Genomic DNA, 12,512 nt, shown 5'->3' with positions numbered 1-12,512 from the left:
TTGTGGGGGCAATAAGCTGACTTTGTATAAAATAGAAAACCACTGGGGGGGGGGGCAAAAAGCCCTACTAAGCAGGTATATACAAAAGTATGAAGGCTATTGCTTAACGCATTGTAAGCCGCCCTGAGTCTCTGGAGAAGGGCGGCATATAAATCGAACTAATAAATAAATAAATAAATAAATCAGCCAAAGGATCCTTTTATGTAGCGGGCTTTTCTCCATTTACCTGCCTATTGACTGAAGGAGGTTTAGAGGAGGTTATACCCCAAAAAAACAACAACAACAACCAAGGAGGTTTAGAGGCAATCATACCAAAACACAAAATGCTATATGCCTTAAATACAGACAGTTGCATAACCAAGCTGCATCATGCTCTGTGTGAGGGACAATTTTTCTCAATATGGATTGACTTGAAAGTCAGCTCTTCTTCTGGGAAAAAAGCCCAGAAATTCTTCCGTTGGCCACCAGAGAAGTTCCTCCTCCATCTGGGCTGCTCCTTAGCTTTCTTCTGTCAGAAGGTGGAGCTTGGGAGCTTTATATATTGAAGGCGCACGGAATACATCACTTGCGTTAAGAAGAACCTGCACTTACTGAGGCTTTTCAGCAGGTCAGTATTCAGAGGTAGAAACTTGAGAAGACAGTGGTGGTAGGGATAATTCTGTAATCTTAAAGTGTATCTTCTTCTTGCTTATTGATTGGCAAAATGTTATTTAGTGGTGACTAATAAACCAGGATGGAAATGATTTCAAGATTCTTCTCTGAAAGTCTAAAGGAAGTGTTGGGGAAAAGAGCAGACTTATGTGGAGCTGAAGAAGGGTTTTGTGAGAAATAAAAACTGTCATGTGTTTATGAGTCTTTGAAACCAACATGGCTTAGGTTAGGTGAACAAACTGTTAAATTAATTAATTCTTTTAGATAATTCTTATAGATAATTCTAAGTTAATTCTTTTAGTAGAATTGCACTAATAAATAGATGTTGCAATCCTATGCCTTCTTATCTATGATGTAGGGACATTGAACTCAGTAGAATTTCCTTTGGAATAAACATATTTGATAGTGCTAATATTTACTTGTCACTAGTCCAAAAGTTAAGCAGTTGCTCCAGGTGGAATAGAAGGTTAAAAAAAAGAAAAGAATAAATCATGATTTGAAATTTTAGAAAGAGAATGCTTTTCAAATAGCTATGCTGGATTGGTTTTAAATTGTTGCAGGTGACAAAAGTTTTACAATAGTGAAAAGATAATCCCAACAAGAGTGGAGGGATATGGAAAGAATGACTATATTTTTGCTCCTACAGGGGCAGGTTGTACACCTGCTGAAGATAATATGGATTAAAAAAAAAAGATGCTGCAATAAAATTGTTTCTTGCTAAAACCAATGTATAAAGGAGCATTTCAAAATGTAGATTTCTCTGGCTGAGGATATCTGTATCTTCATAAGATTTATATTTATATATTTAATGTAGCAGGTGTCAGGCTCCCAAAACCAATAAAGACAAATAGAGTTATTTCTAAGCAGTTTCCTTTATTGTTCCTCATCTACAGACAGAAATCTTGCCAAATTAAAGCAACTACTTGCATCATTAAAGGTGTACTCTGAGAATTGCTAGGTGTTTTAACTCTCTTTCTCCAAGCCAAACTATCTAAACTTCATTGTCTCCTATTCCTCTGGAATGCATTCTGGGAATCCTGGGAATCTAGACCATATTCCACCACACAGGATAACAGTTTAGTAAGACCATGGCTGGAAAACCAAAGCTTCACTACTTCAAAGGAAGAGGGAGAATGGAAACCATAAGGTGGATGTTGGCTGCAGCTGGGATTGAGGTGAGTCCTCAAAGCATCTCTTACTTAATAATGTTTGTTTTGGAATCTATTGCTGTCAATGTGGATAATCTGTTTCTCCCAATTTTGAAGATGAACGTTATCATTTTCAACCAACATATCTACACTTGTAAGACCCCTACATTAGGGGCTGCCCTACCATTAAGTTATTATTATTAAAACAGCTGCCCTAGGCAAATTACATGTCAACAGATTTATGATTTAATGTGAGGAAGATAAAATAAGAGTCCAGATTTGGTCTCTGAGCCTGTCAGTGTTTATAAGGCATTTTTGATGATAAAATGGAGAACTGTGTAGGCTGCCCCCCCAAAAAAAAGAAAATGGGGGACAAGGGAAATAGACTTTAAATACATTTGGGAAAACATATTACATTTTTTACTCTCAGGAAGAGCCACTTAAGGGATTTTTTTTTACTTCATTGTCAAAATAACTTGTCTAGTCTTAAATATTATGAATTAATGTGATGGAGAAACAACAGCTGATTAATTCAGACATAAGCTATTTCACTATTTTAGTTCTCAGATACAAATCTGTAATGGGCAAATAAGCTACAAACATGATGATGATGACATTATGGAAATCCATATATTTCTCCCCTAAAATATACGAAGTGATTAACTTCCACTAATTTATTATCATTATGTTTGTGGTTCATTTGTTGGGTTCTTACCTCATGTTAAACGAAGCTTCTCTTAGCCATAGTTTGTTTTAGCCACAATTGGCTGGATTGTCACAATTTAACACAGTGAATCCAGATTCCCAATTTCCTCTTGGAGTAGAGAGTTCCTTTTTTTGCAAATCTCTGCCAGGGATGACGGACCCGGGAATGAATTTGGCACTTTGCAAATAATTTTGTCTTTTCTGTTTATTAGTTTGAAGAACAATACATTGAATCAAAAGAAGCTCTACAAAAGTTAAAAAACGGTGAGCATAACATTACTCTGTGTTTGTGTGTGTTTGTGTGTAATATGCAGCAGAATTATCTCATAAGACTTTGATCTAAATATTAAACAAGTGACATTCAGAAATGTAGGGAAAATATTGAAATTCTGAGCATGCCCTATAACAGAGGTGGGGAACGATGGCCTCTTTATGACTTGTGGACTTCAAGCCAGCATGGAATTCTGGGACTTGGTCCAAAAAGTCGTAAAAAGGCCGTCATTCCCCACTCCTGCCCTATAAAATGCATCTCTAGATCATCTGCCAGGCTAAACATTGTGGAGAACCCTTCCATTAATATGTCCTTTTCCATTTACCAGATAAATGCCTGCTTTTCGATCAAGTGCCCATGGTGGAAATTGATGGGATGAAGCTGGTGCAAACGCGAGCCATTCTCAATTACATCACAGGAAAATACAACCTCTATGGGAAGGATCTGAAGGAGAGAGCACTGTAATGTAACATTTTTTAACTGTTTCCTATATATCATATGAGGAGGAACAGGCAGTTCCTGGCAAACTATGAGAACTGGCGTATGTTCTGCTGACATACTATGAGTCAGCAAATTTTGGTATTCAGTCACTTCCAAGTAGGACAGAAGCCTTCTGCAAAAGGCAATATATCCTCTGAGTTAGAATGAAGTTCATTTGAACAAGATCATTAGAAGTCAGGGCATTCCTTGGAACTATTTAAGCCTAGTAAATTAGATCAGTGCTCCTAGGTTTTATGTATTTATTTGCTTCTAACATCACCTTAAAATAGTTGGTTTCCTCTCTCTCTCTCTCTCTCTCTCTCTCTCCCTTGAGTTGTTCTTCACTGAAAATATGGCTTTTGAAGATTTTGAGGGCATGGTATGAATAGCATACCAATCTTTTTGTGTCAAGGAGTACGGTAGGGTACAACTCCTATGGTGTTAAATTGATATCCTAGCCCCCCTTCCCTTTCCCTGTCTGGAAAGGAGTCACTTGTTGAGTAGCAGGAATAAAACACTAGCTAAAGGAACATCAAAACTTACAGGAAAGGAAGTTTCACCTGGAAAATTCAGTATAAACAGAAACATATTGCAAGTACACTTCAGACACATGTAACCCTTGACTTACAACAGTTTGTTTAGTGATGTTTGACGTTACGGCACTAAAAAAGTGACATGACTGTTTTTTCACACTAATGACCGGTGCAGTATCCCCATGGTCACATGATCAAAATTCAGGCACCTGGCCATGGGCCCATATTTATGATAGTTGCAGGGTCCCAGAGTCATGTGATCATTTTTTTGTGACCTTCTGACAAGCAATGTCAATGGGGGAGCCAGATTCACTGAAAAACCTGTTACTAACTTAACAATTGCAGTGGTTCACTTAACAACTATGACAAGAAAAGTAAAATGGAGTAAAACTCACTTAACAGTTTTGCTTAGCAACAGAAAATTTAATCAATTACAGTAATAAGTCGAGGACTACCATGACTGATTTTAAGCTATATCCATTCTATTAAAGAATGAATGAATGTCATACAGGCTTATTGTCAGTATAATGCAGAAGATACAATACATGTGAAGTGTGATGATTACTTGAAACTGTAATACAAAGTTCTATTGATGCTTTTAATTGATGGTTGCATAATTGAAAGGAGGAAGAATGAACCGAGTCATTCCAACATCTCTGCATCTGGAATTCAGTGGAGGAAGCTCTGCATTCACAGCTGTCTAGACTCACAAGGATTTTTTTTCCATTTTCAGAATTGACATGTACTGTGAAGGTACTGTAGATCTCAATGAGGGAATTATGATGCTTTGCTTCAAGCCAGCCGACACCAAGGAGAAGGAGTTACAGAAAATCCTGGAAAATGCCTCCACCAGATATTTCCCAGTCTATGAAAAGGTAGGGAGCAAAAGGAAAACTAAGGTGATGGATGTTGTGATTTCAGAAATGTAGCACAATAAACAGCAGCAACAACAAAACCCTAACATTTCTTTTTCAACTTGGTGTAGACCAATTGGAAATGCTGGGAATCCCCTCGGTGAGAGTACAATTCTGCCAAGTTCATATCTTCAGTAAATACTCTCCTCTGAAGGCTTGGCAGAAATGACTATTCAGAATAGGAATTTATCTGACCATACCATCAGGCAGAAAAGACACTGCCCTCAGCAACAGTTTTTGAATATTATGAAAGACAGCATGTGGTCAATGTTGAGTTTTAATTTACAATTATATGTGTTTAATTGCCTGGTAGACGGAGAGACGTTTGTGAAACGTTCTGTCAGAATTGTAATGAATACTATTCAACCTATTGTAAGATATCTTTCTCCTCATCAGGAAGGTTTACAATAATGGTTGAAGCAGGAAGCAAAAAAAAAAATCCTGCATTGTTCCAAAACATAATTTTGTTCACTATTAAAATACTCTGTGTCATATGTCCTATGTCATATCATTTCCATGTGCTACATGGGAAATTCTTATTTTAAAAAAAGAGGTTACTCAACATGACTTCTAAAATCAATAGGGAAAATAGCTGAAAAAGTTCAAACTCTTTTATACAACTTTTATGGATATAGAATAAGAGAGTTACAATTTGCTTTTCTCCCATTTTGCTTTTTTTTTTTTTTTTTTTTTTTACACAATGCATTTGAGTTTCTGGAAGCCGTCAAGAATAGTAGAATCTCTCTAAGCTAAGAGGACAAGGACAAATGAAGAACTGCACCTCACTGGATATTTTCCAAAATTGAAAAGTGGGCTAGTGAGGTGATTCTGCCCAATCTCTTTGTATAGGATTGCATTTTAGTTTTCTTAAAGAAACCCTTGTGATGTGTTTCTTGAAATTAAAGCTCGCTTTGTAAGTAAACATTACAGAAGAAAAAAATCCATTCCCTGTGAAAGGATGGAACCTTCTCCAATTGGCTAACTTCCAGGACCTTCAAATAATCCTTTTCAATATTGAATATTTATCTAGAATACAATAAGCCTTTAACATGTGTTATGCTCTGAAGGTACTCAAAGATCATGGACAAGACTTCCTTGTTGGAAAACAGCTTAGCAGAGCAGATGTTCAACTACTTGAAAGCATTTTGATGGTGGAAGAGTTGAAGGCAGACATTCTCTCAACATTCCCTCTATTAAAGGTAAGCAACTTCTTTTTGGCAAGCAACAGAAACATGTAGAAATATGCAGCACAACACTGAATCAAAATCCCATCAGATCCTGGATCCAAGTTCTCCAAATGGGGATGACAGAAGTGCAAGGCAGTTTGCTGTATCATGCATAATAAGCATGCCATGCAAAATAAATCTGCCAGTAATAATTTTATATCCCATAGTTAATTCCCCTGGTATGTTGACCCACATCAGACTGATAATTAAAGATAACGAAAGATAACGTGTTTATTCTGGTACTAGACTTTAATTCGAATTTGGGCCTTTTTCCCCCCCAGTTACAGCAGCTACAACAAATTAGTAAATTGCTGTCCCAGTGGTTCAGCTAAAACATTTGCATGCAATATGCATAAGTACCTACTACTTCACTTACATCATAAGTATACATCCTGTATACCAAGGTTTAAAGGACCCACAAAGCTTTAAATAACCTTCCCTATAAGTTTGTGACAGAAGACAATAATGGTTAAGTACTTGAGCTATAACCATGTTAACTAAATTTACATTTTAATTAAAACCATTGTAATCTCTGGTCTGCTTCTATCAACTTTAGAATGTGGCATGTTGCTTTAAATAATAATAATATTTGTATATATCTAATGTACACAAAATCATTAATGTGCTCGGGATACTCACATTTCAGCATATATGGAATTCTAGTTCTTTATATTATTTACTAATATTTTAATGCGTATCTTCAACCTTAATAGGCACAGGCAATATGTATAAGATAGAATATATGCAAAAGGTTATTATTAGGCAAATGTACATAGAATCTCTAGTTGTTATGAACTATAATGCGTTAGAAGAAATATCCTTCTGGGTTCAGCTCCAAGTGGAGAAAAAGACACTGGAAACATGGAGACTGCTTGGAAAGATGGTTTAATGGTGGACAGGATCACATGGTTTGAGTTCCTGAACAGAAAAGGGCGGAGATGCTGAGCGTGCCTTGGTTTTATGCCCTCTCTGGCTTTGAACTTCGTGGGGCCCAGGAAGAGTATCCTGATTGGTTGTCAGACTCCCAGGGGGTTGGGGGTCTTAGCTAGCCTTGCTGGCTGATGTAATCTTCCCAGGTGCCATGTGGTGAGTTTCTGTTGCTAGATGGGTCCTATTGTGTTAGTTTCTGTTGCTAGATGGGTCCTATTGTGTTGCAGATGATGGAACATTGACAAAGATGGGAGGGAATTGAGTTTCTGCCTCTGGCCCATTGACAAAGGGGGGGGGCAAGAAGGTGGGAGCTGCTTTGTCTTTAAAACATGCTTCTCCATTTGTCATCCAGGGAAACATAATATTCTGCCTTTTAAATATTTCCTAAAATATTACATTCTTCTAGGAAAGGGGTGGGTGCTAATTTCCTACAAATGTTCATCTTCCTTCAATGTTGACTTGCTCAATACAGCTGTTGGAGTGTAAAGCAACTCTGAGAGCCAGGAGGGTGCAGTGATTAAAACATCAGGCTAGAAATCAGGAGTTCATAAGTTCGATCCTGCTTTAGGTACAAAGCCAGTGGGGTAATCTTGGGCCAGTCACTGTCCCTCAGCCCTAAGAAGCAGGCAAATGCAAACCACTTCTGAAAACATTGCGGAAAAAACCCTGCAAATATTTGTTCAGGGAGTCACCAGGAATCAACACTTATTCAAAAACATACACAGAAAGCAAATCTTTTAAATAATTTTATTGTGCAAGCCTGTGTTGACACATAAACGTCAGTTGATTATTACAATTTGCAACTGGGATCAAATAGCAGAATTAAATGAGCCTTCAAAATATAGTATTCATGTTATTCAGATGACAAATGTTTACTCAGCAATGTCATTTAAAAAAAAAATCATTTTTTTTTCCTTCTAAACATTTTTTTCCTTTTTTTCTTTTTCAGGCTTTTAAAGGGAGGATAAGTAACATCCCCACAATTAAGAAATTTTTGCAGCCTGGCAGTGCACGAAACCCTCCATTGAATGAGAAAATGGCAGCTGAAGCAATTAAAATTTTCCACTAAATTTTGGCTGGGAATCTGGGATCATTCACTGGTGTAGATAGAGATGCCAACTTTAGATGGAACAGTTACATCAAGTGATTGTAAGGACTATAACTTTGCAGGCCTGTTTTTCAGGATCAATAAACATAATTATAGTGGAAAGATCAAGATGTGTAAAGATAAAACTTTGCCATTAAACTAACCTGAAATAAAACATTCCAAACCAATATATATTTGATTATTTAATTGTGGGCACATCCCTTCCGAATTACTCAGTCAGTAATATACCTGAATCGACACATTTGAGACATTGAACATGAATTTGGGAAACTCTGGGAGACAGTGGAGGATGTGGGGTCCTGGCGTGCTGTGGGGTCGCAAAGAGTCAGACATGACTTAGCAACCAAATAACAATATGTCTGATCTTCCATTAATACCTTAAGAACATATCAGCCACGCAGAGCTGCTTGGTAGAAAGATGGGCAGCAAACAAATTAATAATTAATTAATTAATTAATATGTTCCTAGTGATGGTTCCCACCAAATAAGAGGGAATCAGGAACAGGAAGCATGTGATTCATTCAGCTCTCTAAGGCAGCAGGTTTGATTTGGTTGAAGATATCAAAAGATTCTGGCCAATTGTGATATGACCAGTAAAACATGACTAACCAAATTGGGATGTAGAAAAATGTAGAAACCCTGTCATTGTGTTTTATGCATCATAAATATTAGCAATTGCTAATTGCTAATTGGGGTTGGGATCCATGTAAGTTTATGTCACAAAAATTACAGTCATTTTAAAGAACTATAAAATTTTTCATCCTTTCAAAATGGCAAATTATCATGATTCAGAAACCCTGGTCTGCTCAACCATCACTTGAGCTTTCCTTCTTAAAACAAGATGCTCCGGATACCATATAGTCAGAATCCAGAAATGGTTCAATAAAACCCAGTAAGATGTCCTTGGGATGTTTCAGAACTTCAGAACTTCCATCAGCCTCACCCAATGTGATTAATCACAAGATAGTGCGAATAGTTCATCAAAAATATTGGGCAAGCATGTAGCTATTCGTGAGAATCTATATACTATTAAAACTCTTGTCATGACTTTTCACTGGATGAAACAATGTCTCACAGGGCAACCATTTTTTGAACCAAGATACCTCAAATGAGCTAACTTATAGAATATGTCCAAAATCTGGGATCCCTGATGTCTGGAGAAATGACATTTGGAAAAGTTGTGGCTGCTCCAGACCAACTGCTTCCTGCTACGCTGCTGGGCTGCTGCAATCAGCTGATCTTCATTGTCAACACTCTGTGACAGTTTCCCAGCCAGTCTCACAATCCCTCGCTCCCTTCCCCCGTCAAAGAGCAGCCACTTATGTGTCTGCTGGAAAGGGGAAGGGAAGGGGATTTCTGATGCTCCCTGCATCAGAGTTTCCCCACAAGGAAACTCAATGGGAAGGGATTCAGAAGTCATTCCTGTTCCCACTGCTTTTCTGCCTACCTTTGGTCATTGTATCTCTGTTTAGATAAGGAAATATCTCTATATCACAGTGACACAACAGGGCATGGTTGTCTAGCAAACTATATAACGAAAAGATACCTTCCACTTGAGCTCCTGGTGGCTGTATAGATACTTGATTGTGTTTCATTAGAGCAGTTCCTTGCACACTAACTGCAACCAATATATTTGCTTCATTTTTTGCATACGTTTATATACAATTAACATACAAAAGTCATGTGCACGAGTTCTTAAGAAGAGAGCAGCTTGGACAGCAGCAATATCACATGGAAAGACTGGTTCTGAACAAAATGACCGAACTCTCCTTTATTGTGTATCCTGAAGCTAATACCATGTTTAACCACTGCGTGAAACTTCTAATATAAAAATTAGTATGATGCACAGCAGAAGCTGCAGCTGGAAACGCAGGTGCAGAAAAACGAAGGTGGTCACAGGAAAGGCATTTCTCGGCTGATAGATCAGATTAGTACTAATCCCTAATAACTAATAGCTTTATAATATAAATAATAATAAAATATAATAATAGCTAATAATATAATAATATTATAATAGCTAATAGCAATAGCACTTAGACTTATATACCACTTCACAGTGCTTTACAGCCCTAAGTGATTTAACTTTACAGAGTCAGCATATTGCCCCCAACAATTTTGGGTCCTTATTTTACCCACCTTGGAAGGATGGAAGGCTGAGTCAACCTTGGTTGAGATAACTAATAGCTAATAGCTTTATTTATTAAATAAATAAATTTAGATAGCCACCCAACTCACACAGTTACCTAGACTGATTTCTAAATAAACTAACAAAACTAAATCAGATCAGAAATTACCAGAAATCCAGAGATATAAACTGGTTTGGGGAGCCAGAAAATGTCCCTGAGGAAATGAGTTACAGACTATCGTTCTCCTTTTGCTTAGAAAACTACCTGGATCCATCAGTGGGAATTCAGCTTGGCTCCAAGGTGTTTTTAACCCATTTTTTAGATTTCTATCCTGCCTTACATAACACAAGGAGGTAATCTGAGGGAATCCAGTTAGTGAGCAATTGTTCCGCAGTCACTAGCAGTCAACCCAACTTAATGGTACCTGATTAGTAGTACATCGTTGCTCTTCACCATTTTATTCTGGGTCACCAGAGTGGTAAAAGGGTGGGATTTTTTTACAAATAAGTTCATTAATGGAAAGCTGCAACCTTGGAGATGGATTTCTTCCTTTCTCCCATTGATTGTGGATATACCAAATGAGAAGGAGTGACATACAGGTAGGCCTCAACTCACAACCACAACTAAGCCCAAAAATTCTATTTCCAAGCAAGACAGTTGTTAAGTGAGTTTACGACCTTTCTTGCCATAGTTGTTAAGTGAATCACTGCAGTTGTTAAGTTAGTAACAGTGTTGTTAAGTGCATCTGGCTTCCTCGTTGACTTTGCTTGTCGCAAAAGGTGATCACATGATCCCAGAACACTGTAATAATCATAAATATGAGCCAGTTGCCAAGCATCCAAATTTTGAACACCTGACCATGAGAATGCTACAATGGTCATAAATATGAAAAACTGTCATAAGTCACCCTTTGCATTGCTGTTGTAACTTTGACCGGTCACTAAACAAGTAGACTACCTGTATAAGAGGGAGTCATGGATGAGGGTATGTGAATGTGTCAATGGAAATGGCAGGTCTTCAAAGACCCTTCAATAAAAGGAAAGTGATTGGCACTTACTAGCCTTAGTGGGAGGGGGAAGGAACTCGAAGAATCCACTCCTCAGTTGGAAAATATAGTCCAAACAGATCTTCAGACCCACACCACTGTCAAAGTAGTGAAAAAAGTTGAAATCTGAATGGGATTTCTTACATTAGCTTCAGGGGTGAAATCCAGCAGGTTCAGATAGGTTCTGGAGAACCGGTAGCAGAAATTTTGAGTAGTTCGGAGAAGTGGCAAATACCACCTCTGGCTGGTCCCAGAGTGGGGTGGGAATAGGGATTTTGCAGTATCCTTTCTCTGGAGTGGGGTAGGAATGGAGATTTTGCAGTATCCTTCCCTTGCCACGCCCACCACGCCATGTCCCCCAAGCCACACCACGCCCACAGAACCGGTAGTAAAAATATTTGGATTTCACCACTGAGTAGCTTCTTTTCCAACTGGTTTATACTTAAGACTGAAGTGTGGAAAAGATCTTCCTCTTTATAATGCCACACAATTCTTTACTAGTTTGTCTTCAAGGGACCCATGCTTTCCATGGACTTGGCTCTTGCAGAGGTTGTGAATGCCTTATTTGGATTTGCCCACAGTGAGTCTTTGCCAAATGATTTGTGTTACTTGGACATTATCCCACATACCCAAGAGCTGCTCATAGAAAAGCACCAGCATTTCTCATGTCATAACTGTGATCGACACAAAATAGATTGTTTCATATACACATATCCTGTATTAAAGGAGACGTGCCTAGGCATGCATAGATTTGTTTATTTATTCAATTTCTAAGGCCACCTGCTCACTTCAACATTTAAGCACGCAGGTGTTTTCATGCATCACACCATTGTCAAGAAACACATTAGGTAATATCTGGGCATTTCTCTCAGATGCAATAGCCTTTTGGAGCACGGAGCTGCCTCAAGAGAAATGTGAACTGAGGTTTAAGGGGCCTGAAGAAAGCTCATGCTTTGTGGAGACAATAAAACGACACAGAGGCAGGCTCCCCTCTTCTATAGGTTAGCTTTGTCTGTTCTTCTGCGGCTTAGAAGCAGTACTAATAATAAGCCACACGTCTGGGGAGAAAGAATGCTTGTAAGTTTAGCAGCTGAATAGGACCAAGGCCAATAGTTTAGCATCCTCAAACCTGAGGCCTGAGTTTCCTTACCATGGCTGATCCATCTTCAGGGTCATCTTTGAACTATTTATTGAAATAAGTGGATTCCTGAACTGGGCAAGGGAGTGGACATAAAAACCTCCAAAGCAGGGGTGGGTTCCACTTACCTTTACTACCGGTTCACAGCGGGAGCGCGCACAGATCACCCACGATGACAGAACTCTGGAATTCCACCAGAATTTGAGGGGCTTCTGTGAGAGTCTTAACAACAAAGCT

At 38.3% G+C, this 12,512-nt stretch overlaps 1 protein-coding gene across 1 annotated transcript; it reads left to right on the top strand.

Annotated features, from left to right (window-relative positions):
* Positions 1–456: 456 nt before the first annotated feature.
* LOC117676915 (glutathione S-transferase-like) lies at positions 457–8,133 on the top strand. The gene is made up of 7 exons (XM_034436737.3): positions 457–607; positions 1,701–1,826; positions 2,717–2,768; positions 3,104–3,236; positions 4,522–4,663; positions 5,770–5,901; positions 7,808–8,133. Exons 2-7 carry the CDS (start codon positions 1,740–1,742, stop codon positions 7,925–7,927), a joined length of 666 nt encoding a protein of 221 aa, XP_034292628.1. The 5' UTR covers positions 457–607; positions 1,701–1,739; the 3' UTR covers positions 7,928–8,133.
* Positions 8,134–12,512: the final 4,379 nt, after the last annotated feature.

Source organism: Pantherophis guttatus, chromosome 1, assembly GCF_059756535.1.
Source record: "Pantherophis guttatus breed Tessera chromosome 1, ASM5975653v1, whole genome shotgun sequence".
NCBI lineage: Eukaryota > Metazoa > Chordata > Lepidosauria > Squamata > Colubridae > Pantherophis > Pantherophis guttatus.
The sequence above is the reverse complement of the archived record's forward strand: the minus strand, read 5'-3'. Positions and strand labels throughout refer to the sequence as shown.